Genomic DNA, 16,321 nt, shown 5'->3' with positions numbered 1-16,321 from the left:
TTTATGGTGAAACAGTTCCAAAACCCTGGTTAAGATCAAACCCGTTTTTACCGACTACAGCTCTGTAATAAAAACACACAAAGGACTATTGACTATTTAATCATTCAGAGGCACGTAGCAGCAAACTCATTTTCTAGCATGTAGGGCAGTGTATATGGGACTGCATCATGTTTACTATACTTGAAGGGAACCCTAGAAGGCTGATATTATATGTGCTGGCTTACTGGCATGTTAAAGTGGAACAAAGTCATTTATAATGTCATTAGTTACACTGGTGCTTTTCCCACAAGCTATGGTGTAATCTAATCTAGCAATCTATAGTGTGGTGTATGTTCTCACCACCTTATCAGAAAGTAAAGTAAAGATAGACAATATATCTGATGCAATGTTGCAGTGTTGACATGAATAATTAAATGAAGGAATCCAGGAATAGCAGTTAGGAAAGATTTCCTTTATTGATCTCAAACAAATCCGATTCATAGTCCCTTTCCACAACAGACAATTGAATTTGTCACAGCGAGAAAAGCACAGGTGGAAGTAGTAACCTTAACAATGTTGCAGTCCAGCACTTATTGCATTGCAACGCAGCAAATGATGTTAGATACACCCGTGTTTGACAAGTAAAAATAGCTGCTGTTAAAAATGTTTATTTAACTTTAATTTTACTTTACATTTTATTCCATGGTCATATGTAGTAAAACAGATATTGTGATATTTTTGGTGTTTCTTCTTTTTTGTGATCTCTTGGCTCTGGCTTTAATTTTTCCATCATCCTCTTTTGCCTTAATGTGGTCTAATGCATCAGATTCCAGGTGTTGTGTCCAAGACTGGTGTAATGGACCTCCTGCTACATCTCCTAGGAGGCAAGTTTATGTGAGTGTTTGTGATGCAGCATTTGAACGCGATCCAAGCACGATCACATATGGGGTTTTCAACGGACCAGTGACAAACAAAACAATATGGCAGCAAAATAGAGCTCTGTTTGTGAGATTCTCATCTATAAAATGACAAATTAGCATCCAAGAGGATAGGACGTTTGCCAATCCTCCCTCCATCTTAATTTGTAGTCCCCTTCCTCTCTTTTTGAACTGCATCAGTGGCACAGAAGCACTTCCTAAAGTAATTTAATATAATGGCAGCAGCTTGCTGGCACAAATGGAGGGAAGTGAATCATCTTGTTAGCTTATCTTCCCCCCCCCCCACCAGCCTTCTGTGGCTCTGTAGCAGAGCAAGGGGGGGCCCTCAGCTGCCCCGCCAACCAAGCATCTGACACTGCAGCCGGCTGCCAGACTAATACAAGCCACACACACAACATACACACAGGCTTTTAAATACACCCTTCATACAATCATACACTGATAGAGAAATCTGCTCAGAGACACAAACAACCACCTAATTCATGAACAGAATGCATGAATCATATGTACACAAAAACACCTGCAAAGACATTATTCAACTATGATCTGTAATTGGCAGAATTCCCCATCAGCATGTTGTAAACAAGATAACATGAAGGAAACGTGTTTTGCTGGTCCCATTCGGACAGACCAACATGTTACGATTCATCTGTGGAAGGACAGGGAAGATTCTGGTTGTTTGGGGATGGCTCAGGGCAAACACCTGTTAATCTGGAAGCACTCATTGTAATTACACACACAGTACACAGTACACTCTGTGCACTGTGTTCACAGTACACTCTGTGAAGATAGTGGACTATCCATTACAATTATGTGACCAGGTGGCTCTGCCCCCCCTTTATCTCTTAAAATCTTCAATTTATTTGTTTCTTTAATTTTTCAAATGTGTTTAACTCTTCAGTCTAACTTCACAGTTCCTAGGACTTAATAAATCAATCCCTTCGTGATAAAAGTAGCATCATCTTATGTGTTTGGTTGGTCTGTCAAATCATCCATTTTAACTTTAAAAGCAATGTATGTCAATAATAATAATCAATGTAGAAAATACATGGTGTCGGTTCAAACCTAGGGCCAACATATGATTTAGCCTTACAGGTTGGTGTTGCCTCCTAGCCTCTCTGAAGAACTGTATGATGATGTTGAGAGTAGAGAGACATTATTTTATTCAGAAAATGTCAGGTATAAGCCTTTTATTGATAGACATGTCTACTGAAGTGTCCACAGGCAAGAGAGTTGATCTGTTAGATCTTCACATTTGTTGATGTTGTGCTCAGGTAGCCCTGTCGAAAGGAGTAAAGAGAGAAGAGACTGACCCAGGGTCACTTTATAATGACACTCCACTAAATAAGAATTGATGAGCTAATTTAACAAGTTTGCAATAAACACCGAGATAATTTCATGATGAAACTGATATTGTTAGGTGGTTATGTAAGAACTTTACAATCATTCCAGTGTGGCCTTAGAGATCTCCAGAGGGTGTTGCCAAAGGGTAATTTGTTTGATTAGATTAAGGCACAAATCATACGGGATCAATAGCGGGAGAAATTAGGAATACTTAATTTCCGATTTCCACGTTTGCAATTGAGTTGAGTAGTCTGTAGTGTTATCAATTAAAAAGCCATTGGAATATGCAATCACTTTCAAGAACTGTGGATCAATTTCTCTGGGCTCAAACAGAAACCTCTCATGCATAATATAAGCAAACAAAGTAATTTTACACAATTGGTATTCTTTTAGTATGAATCATGACTTAAACTACTAATATATATTAGCCAAAAAAAGATTTGTTCGGGCATTTTGATCTGCACATTCAATCTGTGAAACTGTTACCTGCCAAACAATGCTATTTGCTTGGTGGGAATGCCATCTTGTGGTTATTCTCTATTCTTGCCGGCTGATCTGTCTTAGTGATGTGGGACATATGATGCAATATTACCAGTAATATAACAGCTTAATATTACCAGTAAACTAGTACAGTCTTGGCATTCATTACCATGTGCATCTTTGTATGAGAAAATAGGTACAGTATATGTAGAACAACCTCTTGCCAACAGCTCATGGTAGGCTTCGGATGGATCAATACGTGGCTCTCAACAAAATGAAGCACTCACTTGTATAAAGGATATGTCGCTACTAGAGAACGTATTGGTAAAACACCAGACACTGTATATGTTATACAGTATGGCCTATTACCTTAAGAGATACAGTTTATTTTGTAGGATTCTCTAAAAAAGTCATACTTCACTGTACCGGAGAGGTTCACTGAAATATTTTCAGTTCTTCATGATTGCCATTTTGCTACAATTTGGTGATTTGTTGTCATTTTTTTTCTTTTACGTATCCCAAATAAATCAGTCAATCATCATAATTTGTTTATGAGTAACCATTTTGTTTTATATATGATCGTGTCATAATCATGCCTTGCTATCATTTCTTAATAATATTATGATGAAGTTCATCTGTAGCGTGGTTAAGGTAAATTATTTTTACTTAAGTTAAATATACTCCTTAGTTAGTATAGTTGGTCACATGAGGCCTTTAACACCCAAGGAGGACGTTTGCCACATGACTTTGTTTTGTTATGTAACCCTGATTGATCTTATGATCAAAAAAGGGGAAATGCGAGGGAAAATGTCCCTTCTTTACGCAGAACTCTCTTCACAGTGACCTTGCTGTTTGTGACTCATCAACATCCTCCCTGCACTCAACAGAAACACAGACTGCTCTCTTATGAGCCCATATTGAACCCATTCTTTAATGAACAAACAGAACTCGGTCCATTTTAATTAAAACTATTAATAATTTCTTCCACATGTATGATGTGGGGTTTTTGCTGCATAACACTGATGTAATTTCTATCGATTCAACCTGCAGCATCAATCATGTATTGCTTATTTCAACTTAATGCAGTGGTTGAAGAAGTATTTAGATCTTTTACTTAAGTAAATTTAGCAATATCCCACTGTGAAAATACTCCACTACAAGTAAAAGTCCTGCATTACTTTATTTAAGTAAGGTTTGTAAGTAGTATAAACTAAATGCGTGTAAAGTTTAAAAAGTACTCATATGCAGAAAAATAGGCCCTATCATTTTTTTTTTTTTTTTTACCATTATGATAGTTCTGTATTACTATTACTGCATTCATGTATATGTTGCATTTTACTGCTGTGGTTATTAAAGGTTGTGCTAATTTTAACTACTTTATATACTGTTGGTTAGTTTAATCATCAGAAATGAAACATATTGTATGATATCATGACGTCACTGACCAGTGAGAACCACATTAAATCTAAAAAGTCAACTTGTCATGAGCTGAGAAAACTTTTTCAGCTAATCCAAGAGGGATTTTAATTTAACCTAAGAAGTAGGAGAGTTTCTCAACCCATGAAGGATCACTTAATCCTTCAGTTTATTAGGGAAAATATTAACATTAAAATCATGAAATTATAGAGATATCCTACATGGTTTTGGTATGAATTATAATCTGAAAAGCGTCCTAACAAAAAGGCAAATGTAGTGGAGTAAAAAACACAATATTTCCCTATAAAATGTAGTAAAATATCTAAAAATTGTACTTAAATACAGTACTTGAGTACGTATACTTACATCCCACGACTTTATTGCAATAATAAGAATTGATACAGGTATTATTGGTAGTTGCATTATCAGCAGTGGCAGTACTGCAAGCAGCCCGGGGGGGGCGGAGTTTAGCAGTTCCTGTTGGGGGGGGCGGAGTTTGACGGGCAGTTCCTGTCCTGGATCTGTAGCCTTTATGTGTAGTTAACCCGGACCGTGCTGCACAGTGGTGGGGTGAAGGTTTGTAATGTCAATACGATCCCAAAACCTTCTAACCCGACAACATAAAGTGTATAAGCGTGTGATGTAAACGTGACGCCGCTCGTCACATATCTTAACTTTGTGAGCTCGTTCAAAACGCCAGCTAGCTGTTAGCCAACTTGAGCTAGCGCCGTCCAGTAAAGTTAGCTGTTGTTGTCAAGTTGGATGACATTCATTCGTACCTCGATGAAAGCTGGATTTCTGATTAAAGCGAGGGACTGGGATGGTTTAAATCACTTAAACGAGTCGCCTGCTACGACCCTGGCTAGCTGTAACTACTCGTTATTCTTTGAGACTCATGGTAAACGCCAGAAGGCCCTGTGTTGTGCTGCTTTGTGTTTGTGTTGTTTAAGCCCGGATGTTGTTCCTGTCCTATGTAAACCAAGCCAGCCCCTGTATCGGCTTTCACTCTCACTTTGCCTTATCTCCCTCTCAGTAAATGAGGCCAAAGGCTTAAAGCAGCTGAGTTAAACTGGCAGAAGGCATCTTTCCTTTGACCACCATCATCATCATCATCATCATCTCAGGGACAGCTACAGTGAGTAGGAGTGGGGTGATATCAGCTGCCCTCTTCCCTGATTAGACATCTGCTGCTTCCTGGGGTAAGTGTTAATAGATACTCTAATTGAATATACTCTTAATTGTCTGTGTGTCATTCCTGGTTAGAAGCACAGAATTCCCCTCGCAGCCTTAATTTGATGAATATGGACTTGTGTTGACTGTAATGACTGCAATTTACTGTGATTGTGTTTGGTCTATTATGTTGGGTGGCTTTTCTCCCTGACTCCTGACAGGTTGTAATTAATAATCTAATGTCATTTGCTGTACTGTATAGTATATATGTTGCTGCTGTGTGTTCTTGTTTTGGTGTGTGCCTGTGCGCTTGTACGGACCTCTAGAAGCAGAGGGAACACTGCAGCCTGACACCCTTGTTTATTCTGAAAAGCAGTTATGCAATCTTGGTTCAAGTAACACTTTTAGTAACTAGCATAGGTCATAGTAATGACTCCAGATACAATCTTACACAAGTTAGTCTTTTATATGTCTTGATCAAAACTGTACACAACATACTTAAAAGATTTGAAATAAAACTAATAAAAATAAATGTAATGCTTTTTAAGATTCGGTAACACGTGTGCAATGTGATTGAACTTAGATGTGACTTATGCTGTATCATTTAAATGTAAATGTGATGTTACTTTGACAGCAACACACCACTAATGTCAGCAGAGAAGATGGAGACATCAGCGAGTGTGTCCAATGGGGAAAAGCCTGTGTATGAGGAAAAAGAAGACACCCTCAGGTAAATCTCCCAGGAATATTGTAACCCCATTCTCTGGAAAACCGTAAAGTAAGATTACAACATGATCTTTTTGTCGTCAAACACACATTGTATGTCCTACTTTTCTCTTTTTCTTCCCCAGTCCTGAGGATCTGTCTGAGATGCTCGCAGCAGGGACCAAGGAGGTTCATGAAAAGGCGGAGAACACGCAGTTTGTGAAAGATTTCCTCAGGGGACGCATCCGCAAAGAGCTCTTTAAGGTTAGCCTGAAGAAGATTTTTACAGTGTCATGTTATAAAGTGCTTTACTAAACAAACAAGATGAGGAAATAAGAAAACATGTAGATAAAAAGCAAAAACAACTGGAAAAAGGAAAAAGCCAAATTAATTATTAAGCAGAAACTTTGTAACTTTTCTTTCTCGCTTCTCCAGCTCGGTGCTGTGGCACTCTACTATACTTATACAGCCATGGAGGAGGAGATTGAAAGGAACAAAGACCACCCCCACTTTGCCCCTCTGTATTTCCCGGCAGAGCTGCACCGCCACGAGGCCCTGGCCCGTGATCTTGAGTATTTTTACGGCGCTGACTGGCAGAGCCAGGTCAGCTGCTCCCAGGCCACCCAACGCTATGTGGACCGTATTCATCAAGTAGGGCAGGAGGACCCAGTGCTGCTGGTGGCCCATGCCTACACCCGCTACATGGGGGATCTGTCCGGGGGCCAGGTGCTGAAGAAGGTGGCGCAGAGAGCCATGAAGTTGCCGCCAACGGGGGAGGGCCTGGAATTCTATCAATTCGATGCCATCCATAGTGCCAAAGCATTCAAGCAGCTGTACCGCAGCCGCATGAACGAGCTGGAACTGGACACGGCAATAAAGAAGAGGCTGGTTGACGAGGCTGTCAAGGCCTTCCAGTTCAACATGGAGGTAAGAGGCCAGGGAGGAGCAATGAAGGTTGGAGGAATAGAGAGAAGAAGAAATGCGAGCTGTGTTTGGAAACACTGGTGGGCGATCTGTTCCCTGGTGGTGAAGGTGAAGGGGTTAAATTAAGATTCTCTTACAGTGGAGGTGTGCTTCTTTTCATTTAGGGAATTTTTGAGACCATGTGTGTTTATTATCGAAGGCACTGGTCATCTAATGTTATCCTAATGACACTCATGCATTTTAATTAAGACTTAAATGTGAGCCTTTTCCTGTAAGCTCACCAAAAAATGTCATAAACATACAAATTGATGAGAATGAAGCAAGAATGTAATAGGCTGTGTTAGGCTAACTGTTGTGGACAGATGATGGATTTACCTGGGTTATAATATGATGATGTATATTGTTAGACAATAGGGATTGGTCTACAGTTGGAGATATTCCCCTTTTTACTATTGTAACTATCCCTTTAATATTTCTAGGTGTATTAGGCCCTTCTGGGCAATGTTGTACATCCTTAATCAGGTCATTTTATTCCTGAACAAACTTGATAACCTAACATACTGCATGTTTCCACTGGCAGGTGTTCGAGGAGCTGGAGGAGATCGGTAAAACCATCCAGGAGGAGGTTTTAGATGCTGGCATGCCTGTCCATGGAGCAATGGGTGGAGACATCAGCAAGTGTCCCTACTATACTGCCAAAATGGGTACGTATACATGGTATATACTTCTCCCTGTAAGCATCGTGCCACTGTAAGTAATATATAAATGACATTAAAACCACGATAAAGCTTTTTAAAAAACTATTATGAGGATCTTCTTTAAGATTGTTTTTCTGCTTTTTGTGCTCTGTCTGTGTCACAGCGGCGTCGGGTGGAACAGCGTACGCCTGTCAGCTCGCCATGGCCGTACTGCGACACCCAACGGGACAAGTCCTGTGTGCTACTTGGTTTGCTGCTCTGGCTGGATTGATTGCGTGGTATCTGATGTGATCCAGCCGTCACCCTGAAACTGCTGCTGCTGTGAGAGAGAGAGGGACCTTAAAAGGAAGGACCGTAAGGAGACTAGAAAATTCCCTCCAACTGTGGACCATTTCATAGTCTCATACAAACATTCTACACGTTTATTTCATGTTACATGTTCGCTAATAAAGTTAGCTAACAGGAAATAAACTTGGAACTGTTCTATAGGAACTGTTCTATAGGACCATTTCGGACATGAACTCCATCCATCCATCCATCCATCAACACCTCAACACACCACAATTTCTCCTCCTGCCTTTTTGTTTCACTACCTCCTTTACATTGTCCTGCCATCCTGTGTCCCATGTTATATATTTTTGGCAGTATTTCAAGACTTTCTCTAGCTGTTTTCTGATTTTGTCATTGACTCACACAGCGCCAATAGCGGATTTGTTGTGAAATTATATTTTCTCCCAATTTGAAATGAAACTGCCTGGTGACTTCAAGATGCTGCCAATACGTAAACTCCAGTTAGGTTATACACTGATAAATTAGTTAATAATGATGAACGGATTATCAAAACGAATTCATGACGAGCTAAAACGTACTACGCACATGTTATGCATGAGTAAAATTGCACAGTAGGTTTATGCTGGGCAGACTGTTGTGTTGATTTTTAATGAATTTGTGTTTTTGCTTTAAAAAAAAAAAAGTCTTTATTTGACCAGGGACAGGAAGTAAAGTATGAGTTGATAATGCAGTGGTGAAACAGTGGTTTATTTGCAAGTGTAAACTAAATATCTGAATATAATATTGTTGTTTTTACTTCTTCACATAGATTGCAGTTCCAGACATAATGTGAAAACACAGTGCACCGCAATTATGTTCTTTTTAAAATACGTTACCACATTTCATGATCCAAACGAGGCCTCAGATGTCTCCAAATGTACCCTGACAGGTGATAGGAGTTTGAAGCTTTTTCAAAATATAGCACACCTACACTTTGACAAGTGTATGATTAATAAACATTTCTCAAATACTAGTGTGTATATAGTGAATATACCAGATATTTGAATCTCTACTGATGCATGTTCAGATGTATTATTCCTCTGTTTCTGAATAATGCGATGGAGCTTATATTTAAAAAACAAAAAAACTGCCTGTTGTCGATTTAAATGCAAAGTTAAACTATCCAAGAAGAACGACTAATTGATGAGTCAGTTTTACCTGCCACAGGAGCCTATATTAGGACAAAGGTGTTACCAGAGGTTTTAAAAGGAAATTGTCTTTTTCTAATATTAATGGTTAGTTTAAATGAAGGCTAAATGAGTCTGAGTATTGTGGTTCATTCTGAGCTACTTTAGGTTAGGTGATTATAGGTAGGTCCTTCAGCAGCACAACTCTTGTTTATGTATCCATTTTTTATGGATAGGCCACTACGCATCATCACTAAAAACTGTAATCATTATTCATATGCTGTTCACTGTATGTGGGGGATAACTTTCCCCACATCTGTTTTTTTCAACATAGCTGAGGAAGAAAATGTTGTGCTGTGTGTACCGTATGCAGTGTAATTGCACTCTTCATTGATTAAAGTTTAATATTTTTCTTGACATTTATTATTTTTACTATGACTTTGCTTTATCTTTCCAAGCAGTGTGTTTTTTTCCCCCTATGCTTGGATTTGTTGAAAACAAAGTACCAAAGGAAACCTGCCGATAATACGAGTTTGAACCAGGTTCCTGTACTGTTTGTATTTGCACACATTCATCTGGATGTACAGTATTCCTTCATTAACACAACTCTTTCAGGATAACTGCTGTAGTGCAGCTCTTTGATCACAGACATGTCAACCTGTGTGATGTGTTTTGTGTTTGAGAGTCTCAGGTTCATGTTGCAGTCAGATGGCAATACAGATGCATTGCATATGTAGGTCTAATACAGAAACTGTGCTAATAAACTCCTGTAGTTTAATGTCCATGTGTTATTTAATTCTGTTGATGCCAGTTTAAAAATGCTACACTATTTTTGGACATATTGAAAGGATGTTTACTTGAATCTCAGGAGTTGAGGTAGTTTTGGTCTTCGATTTAAACCTTGGATTAAAGTGAGCGGGATGCATGATTTTGAATTATCTAGCGTTTTCATTTACTCTGCTCGTAATCCCTCTGTGTGACTAACTGGACAAAGCTTTATTAGTGACTGGCTCTAATACTCTCATTGTATGAGAGTGAAAATCCAGGAGTATTTTGTGCTGTCTAAATAAATAAATTGTTTTACGGCTCATGCTGAAGTGAAGGTGATTCATTTGGACTGGTGTTTTTAATCACAATAAGAACCTATATAGATGATCATCTTTAATGCCAAAAAAAAAAAAAAAATGCAGGCTAGTTTTAAGTTTAAGTGGTGTATTTGGATTGAGTTATATTGTATCTAAATGAGGGTGAATAAAATGTGTATGAATATTTAAATTTATGAATGTATTGATGGAGTCAAAAGCATTCCGAGGTTGATTTCTTCAGTGATTTATATAAAACAGAGGCTTTTCCCAGACCACAGCTTTATTATAGATGTACAGTATATCTCTATGTGACACATTGATTCAACTGTATGATCTACTATGTACAAATGTAATGAAGGTGCAGAGCTCGAATTCGTAATGCAAAGAGGTTAAAAGAAAGACAAGAGTCCGCTAATCAGTGCTCACAGTTCAGAAAAACCTGAGCCAAACTTTTAACTTTCCACAGGTTAGTCCTCAAATCAGAGACAGGAGACTATCCACTGCTGACACACACACATATACACAACTCAAAAGGTAAACATGTAGTAAGCCTAGTGGTGTTCAACCTGTTGGGACTGAAAATAGCTGAGAATTGTTGGGGAAATGTCACGCATTCATGAAAACACATCTGCAGCATAATGAACGAAAGGATTAATAACAGGAGGTTAATTTAATCCCAAATAAAACTTTCACTGTATCTGTAGTCTTTGTCAACACAATAATTTATTCTGTGCACACGGATTCTGTTATGACCGTCGTGTTTTTCTAATGCCGATCGACAGAAAACCAACACGCGCCGGCTGCTGTGATGAATGACCAAGTCTTTGCTGCCCAAATGGCCCCGACAGACATTTGACAGGGAGGTAACGGGTGCACTGGAAAATCCTCTTGTGTGTGGATTCACTTTGGCAGAGGAACAGAGGAAGTAATCCTCTGCCTTATTCGCTGCAGGGCTGGGTAGGTAGGTCCATGCTGATCTGTCCAGAACCTTTTTGTGGGCCTCATCCAACTCCCAAGTACTCCTCAACCACCTGTCTCTTTATAACGTGGCTGTTCTCGCTTTACGCTGTCCTCCCTTCCTTCCTTCTGCCCTCGGATCTACTGATGAAGCTTCTCAGTTCCAGGATGACCTTTTCCCTTTAAGAAGAAGAAAAGAAAAATGGGACTCTTGGTAAATTGAGACGACAGCATATAAAAAGATACAGACCACACTTTTAGAAAATTCCCAGACTGGCTAAGACATCCAGATAAATGCAGGGGTGCGTCTGTGTTTTTAGTGAGACAGCCACAAACCAGATAATTAAAAATGTATTATGTATATTTATTTTAAAAATGAAGCATTGCAATATACATCACATGGACTTTGTGAAAAACAGGACAGAAAAAAAAGTGGGGTGGGAGGGAAACTAGTCCTACCTGGTTTGTGGCTGTCAGGAAGAACTAAACATTTTCTTTAATTTGGAGAAGAAGCCCCCCTCTTGTTTCAATTCTCCTTCCTTCTTGTCATGCCCGCTTTGCCCTGCCTCAGATGGCTTACCACTGCTGCCCCCACCTGGACAGAGATCAACACTGCGTCAGCCGGGCTAAATAAATCCTAAAAACAACTTCCTTTCCTAAAAACCCCATTTCAAGAAAAACCACAGGACGACAGGGACGGGTAGGTGAGGGAAAAAGTAAGACAGTCTGACCGATTGTCTTACCTGTGGTGGTGGTAGTGACGCCATTTACCGTCCCCTCCACTTCGGTCTCGTCCTCAGCGTAGCTCATGAGCAGAGATTTTTGTCTGTCGGTCAGTGTCCTACACAGGAAAACATCGTCTTATGATCTTTTTGATCGGGAAAACTGTTTTTATTCCCTTTTCTTTGGACTACAACAAGTCATTGTATTCAATCACAAGGCCCTCTCATGTCCCCGTCTGGTATACGTGCAACAGTTGGAGTTTGTACTGAGGCAAATACATGAACAAGGAGTGGGAGTGGAGTCTTACTTGGGTACTTTTATTTTGACATGGACGTAATGGTCTCCGAAGCCATAGCCACTGACACGAGCAATTCCCTTCCCCGACAGACGAATCCTCTGGTCTGTCTGGATGCCAGCAGGGATCTGAAGACGAGGACAAAACAGTTACATCGTAGGTGTTTCAAATTTTTCCCTATTAGAGGAGAAACATGAGAATGTACGTGCCTACTTACCGATAAGTTAAGTATTTCATAAAGGCCCTGTGTACGGGCCGTGCCGCCCAGGATAGCTTGTGCCACGGAGACAAAAAGGTCAGAGTGGACGTCCGCACCGTCTCTCCTGAACACAGGACTCTTTTGGACCTGGACACGAGTACAAAGCACATCACGATCAACCACACATGGGAATCAAAAAGGTCACGATCGCTCACAAAATGTAGCACAGCACAGCTTGTTTGTATTGGGTTTATTAGAAGTAAATGAGCTCAGACAGCTCAATGCATCTTACTAGTCCACACAGCTTCAAACTGCAAGACAATCCTATTATAGCGTCTCTGAGGTGAACTTCATAGGGTAGATACTCACCCTAAATGTGATGAAGATCTCCTTCTTACCAACCGGCATTCTGACGGTCTGGCCATCCTCCACTCCTTAAAGCAAACACACGATCTACATTAAAGTTAAGTGTAAAAAATCTGTCTTTTCAGTATTAATCCTTAAAGTCTCTTTAGGTTTGAAAGGTGGACAGAAGCATAGTCTGAATTTTGGGTGGATGATCAATTTAAGGATAAGAAATGTACTTTCCTTATGACCATTATGATTTATGAGCCTAAACCCACAGATTTCACTACGGTCAAGGCTCAAACTATTTAATTTGGATTATTTTTTACAATTTCACATAATATACAAGGATATTTGGGAATAAATAAGCAAAAAGCAACTAAAAACTCAAGGCAAAATGTGGGTTTATGCAATGATTTCAGTCCATTTTTCCAATTCTGGCTACTAACCGACTTTTAATAAAACTACAGCTACAATGATTGTGGATTCAACAAATAATTACAGAAACGTACTACAGTCATTTCATCCAAGTTATGAATTGTGTTCAACGGTGTAGCAGCAATTTCACGCATCTCTTATGGATTTGCAGACAATAAAAGTCTACAACGTCTAGTGAGTTGGGAAAATCTACTAGGCTAATACACTGCTGGGTCACTCAGTAGCAATAAAATATCCTTGGGGGATTTACAATAAATAAACAGTACACCTGACAGTTTAGTGAGACTGACCTGCAGGCACGGGAACCATCACGGTCTTCTTCTGCTTGGTCTGTCCCCTCCCACGGCAGGAGTGACAGGGGTTGGACATGACTGTGCCTTTGCCGCCGCAGTGTCGACATGTGGAGCGCATCACAAATGGGCCCGTGTTCACCGTCTCCTACGGGGAGGACGATACGCGCGTGTGAGAAGCAATACGACACAGACACGCTTCGGAGAGAGGCGGCGTGCTGGAGCTCTTACCATGCCGGAGCCGTTGCAGAAGTGGCAGTGCTGGACCTTGGTGCCCGGCTCATGGCCTCGACCGTCACAGCGCTGGCAGGCTGCTTCTACGTTAACAGACATCTCTTTGTTGACTCCTTTTGCCGCCTGGGTGAACGTCAGCTCCATGATGTACTGTGTCAAAAAACAAAAACAAACAGAGGGTGCCACAAATTCATCACTCTGAACGTGTTTTCTTTTCGCTCCTGTTGTACAGTGTCCCACTGACCTCCTGTGGCTGATCAAATATGGCATTGAAGTCCCCAAAGCCACGGCTTCCGGAGAATTCCCCGAAAATCTTGCGGAAGAGCTCCTCTGGGTCCACGCTGCTGGTCTGTCCGGTCCAGTAGTGCTGCCCTCCGCCGCCGCCCTGACCGGCATCGAAGCCGGTTGAGCCGTACGTGTCGTACTGCTTCCTCTTACCTTCATCGCTCAGGACCTGAGAGCAACATGGACACAGGCGCAAGGTTTAAGAGGGTGTTGTTAAAACTGGAGAAGAGGACTACTGGTGGATTTTAAAGGAAAACACATGAGGGAAAGTGAAAAAGTGAAAAGCTTGAGTAAAAACCTCATAAGCTTCAGCCAGCTGAGCAAACTTTTCCTTGGCTTGTGGGTCATCTTTGTTGGTGTCAGGGTGATACTTCTTGGCCATCTGAGGGACAACAAACACAAACACGCTGTCAGCTACGGAGATGATTGATTAAGCGAGAGCCAATACAGTCTGGGAACGTATGCCGGGCAGGAGCAGACCTGGTAGTAGGCTTTCTTGATCTCCTTCTGGGTCGCCGTGCGAGGTACGCCAAGGATGTGGTAGAAGTCCTCCTTGTTGCAGGGAGCACTTGTGTGAAAGGACAGCGCGTAGACAGCATGGGGAGATTTTATACCTGAAGAGAGTCAAAACGGGGTGAAAGAGTAAGTAAACACCTTTTATTAGAGTAGTGCTGCATAATAGCTGCACTCAAGTCTCACTTCACCACTGACTGCACAGTCTTGCCACCCTCTGACAGCTAAAATCATCTCCTCTTGCATGTCTGCATCGTTTTTTTATCTGCTGCTGCAGTAAAATCAGATGAAAAACATTTCTAATGGCCAGGACAGCAAACAGGTGGTGAACTTGAATCTGTAAGAAGATTCTAGAAACAGCCCTTTAAGGTGAGGCGTCACTCAGAGAAATAAGGGGAGAAACACCATGTCACACAATCTAATGGGTGGTAGAATATGATGTAACACTGGGATCAGCCCCTTGCACATTCAACTTGGCCACTGCAAACCGAAGATAGCCGAACTGATTACATCACATTCAGGACTATCTTTACGTAGATAAAAGCAAACACACGCTCACCGTATCTTCTCGAGCGAGCCCTTATTAAACTAATTCAGTTGTTTTATTCTGCGTCACTTAGGTGAAACCAGACATTGCAGCAACTTCACACTAGCTTAGCTTAGCCTAGGCCAATGCCATATGACTAATACAGCACTTACCTGACAGCCCTCTCAATGTCAACGCTTTCCCCGATCCTCCACACGCCAGGTGTCCTCCCCGCCACAGTTGTTGCGCTCCCAGGGTGGAGACACCGCGGACCCCTCCATGGCCAGCGCAGACGACGGCGCCGGCGGCCCTGCGACGTCCAGAGGACACGATGACCGTAATCCAGCGTGAGGAGCAGCGAGCAGCCGAGGACGCCATCATTCCTTCTCTCGCCGCTGCTCACGACACACTGCGCATGTCCGAGATGGAGTGGGCGTCACCGAAGAGCGTAAAGAGTCAATGCGAGTGTCGGTTTGAGTCAAGATGATGCTCCGTCACTAAAAACGAGTGACAGAGCTTTTTCTTAAATCTTGTTTCTTTCTTTAAATTTGGCTACAAGTGGCTACGGCAGATAGCAGCTAGGGCTCGCTAAAAGTATTCAAACAGTGTACGTTTTTATTGTGCAAAAGAAAAAAGCATCTCAAGTGTCAAGTCAAATAAAGGATGCACATGTTTTATGACCCGGGGGAGCATATGACAGTGCGGGTTGTTCTCTAGTGTTTGAAAAAGGAACACCCCGCCCGCTCGGCCAGCTCCGTGGAGCAAAGCGAGCGGACACCGCGGGGCCAACCTGAACTGTCAGCTGTAAGCAGGAGTCCTCTGCCGAGTACCAAGCAGCCCGACTGAAGACACCCGGAAGGCACCAAAGTAAATTTCAAAGGGCAGCATGAATCGCTTTAAGACCTCCAAATTCAAAAACACCACTCCGAAAATTGCCAAGAAAGAAGTGAGTAGCTGGCGAGCGTCTGCTTTTTCCCTAGCTAACATTAGCATTGGTTACTAGCTGGGCTACTAAAGTGGTGTTTTGGGGAACGCCTGCCTGCAAGGGATGTTCAACTTCCTGCATCTGGAGGGCTGCATAGCGTTGAGAGGACTGCACGAAAATCTGAATCCGCACGCTGGTATTCACACGAACTATGGGCTACGAGTGAAAACTACGAGCCATGTGGCTGCATAGAGCTGCTAGCCCTCATCGGACGGTGCACTGACGCCCATCACCATGACATTATTTGATAGCTTAACTGAGTTTCCCCCATTGCTCTTTCAGTGATGATGTGGTATTGCACAAGTTGTGAACTGCACACTTGGAGTTAGGTTGGA

The 16,321-nt window shown here is 41.5% G+C and overlaps 3 protein-coding genes across 6 annotated transcripts in view; 2 read left to right on the top strand and 1 right to left on the bottom strand.

Moving 5' to 3' along the window:
- The first annotated feature begins 4,626 nt into the window (after window positions 1-4,626).
- Window positions 4,627-10,199, top strand: hmox2b (heme oxygenase 2b). Of its 2 annotated transcripts, none has more exons than XM_035655204.1 (7): window positions 4,627-4,733; window positions 5,191-5,356; window positions 5,962-6,057; window positions 6,179-6,296; window positions 6,468-6,959; window positions 7,537-7,660; window positions 7,818-10,199. In XM_035655204.1, the coding sequence occupies exons 3-7, from the start codon at window positions 5,975-5,977 to the stop codon at window positions 7,943-7,945; spliced, it is 945 nt and encodes a 314-aa protein (XP_035511097.1). In that variant the 5' UTR covers window positions 4,627-4,733; window positions 5,191-5,356; window positions 5,962-5,974; the 3' UTR covers window positions 7,946-10,199. The 2 variants fall into 2 exon arrangements, with proteins under 2 accessions (XP_035511097.1, XP_035511098.1); XM_035655205.1 differs by having other exon boundaries at window positions 4,672-5,055.
- A 256-nt stretch (window positions 10,200-10,455) lies between these two features.
- Window positions 10,456-15,421, bottom strand: dnaja3a (DnaJ heat shock protein family (Hsp40) member A3a). Of its 2 annotated transcripts, XM_035655529.1 has the most exons (12): window positions 15,175-15,421; window positions 14,443-14,576; window positions 14,261-14,344; window positions 13,922-14,131; window positions 13,675-13,827; window positions 13,444-13,591; window positions 12,740-12,804; window positions 12,389-12,517; window positions 12,184-12,299; window positions 11,897-11,994; window positions 11,613-11,748; window positions 10,456-11,333 (listed from the first exon to the last, which is right to left on the bottom strand). In XM_035655529.1, exons 1-11 carry the CDS (start codon window positions 15,380-15,382, stop codon window positions 11,627-11,629), a joined length of 1,467 nt encoding a protein of 488 aa, XP_035511422.1. In that variant the 5' UTR covers window positions 15,383-15,421; the 3' UTR covers window positions 10,456-11,333; window positions 11,613-11,626. The 2 variants fall into 2 exon arrangements, with proteins under 2 accessions (XP_035511422.1, XP_035511423.1); XM_035655530.1 differs by lacking the exon at window positions 11,613-11,748.
- A 61-nt stretch (window positions 15,422-15,482) lies between these two features.
- Window positions 15,483-16,321, top strand: part of LOC118323534 (mitochondrial import inner membrane translocase subunit tim16-like) — a 106,165-nt gene continuing 105,326 nt past the window's right edge. The window contains exon 1 of one of the 2 annotated variants that reach the window (XM_035655522.1): window positions 15,483-15,947. In XM_035655522.1, coding sequence (XP_035511415.1) covers window positions 15,888-15,947 — 60 coding nt within the window. In that variant the 5' untranslated portion in view covers window positions 15,483-15,887. The remainder of the gene's footprint in view (window positions 15,948-16,321) is intronic. The other variant, XM_035655525.1, reaches the window with a different exon arrangement.

Source organism: Morone saxatilis, unplaced genomic scaffold (genome assembly GCF_004916995.1).
Source record: "Morone saxatilis isolate NCDOM2014 unplaced genomic scaffold, NCSU_SB_2.0 Contig14, whole genome shotgun sequence".
Taxonomy (NCBI): domain Eukaryota; kingdom Metazoa; phylum Chordata; class Actinopteri; family Moronidae; genus Morone; species Morone saxatilis.
The sequence above is the reverse complement of the archived record's forward strand: the minus strand, read 5'-3'. Positions and strand labels throughout refer to the sequence as shown.

Coding starts and splice junctions, on each gene's coding strand:
- hmox2b (XM_035655204.1), top strand. CDS start 5,975: ATGTCAGCAGAGAAGATGGAGACATCAGCGAGTGTGTCCAATGGGGAA. Junction 6,297..6,467: donor TCCGCAAAGAGCTCTTTAAG/GTTAGCCTGAAG, acceptor TCGCTTCTCCAG/CTCGGTGCTGTGGCACTCTA. Junction 6,960..7,536: donor CCTTCCAGTTCAACATGGAG/GTAAGAGGCCAG, acceptor TTCCACTGGCAG/GTGTTCGAGGAGCTGGAGGA.
- dnaja3a (XM_035655529.1), bottom strand. CDS start 15,382: ATGATGGCGTCCTCGGCTGCTCGCTGCTCCTCACGCTGGATTACGGTC. Junction 14,577..15,174: donor GACATTGAGAGGGCTGTCAG/GTAAGTGCTGTA, acceptor GACTCTCTTCAG/GTATAAAATCTCCCCATGCT. Junction 14,132..14,260: donor AGCTGGCTGAAGCTTATGAG/GTTTTTACTCAA, acceptor TGTTGCTCTCAG/GTCCTGAGCGATGAAGGTAA.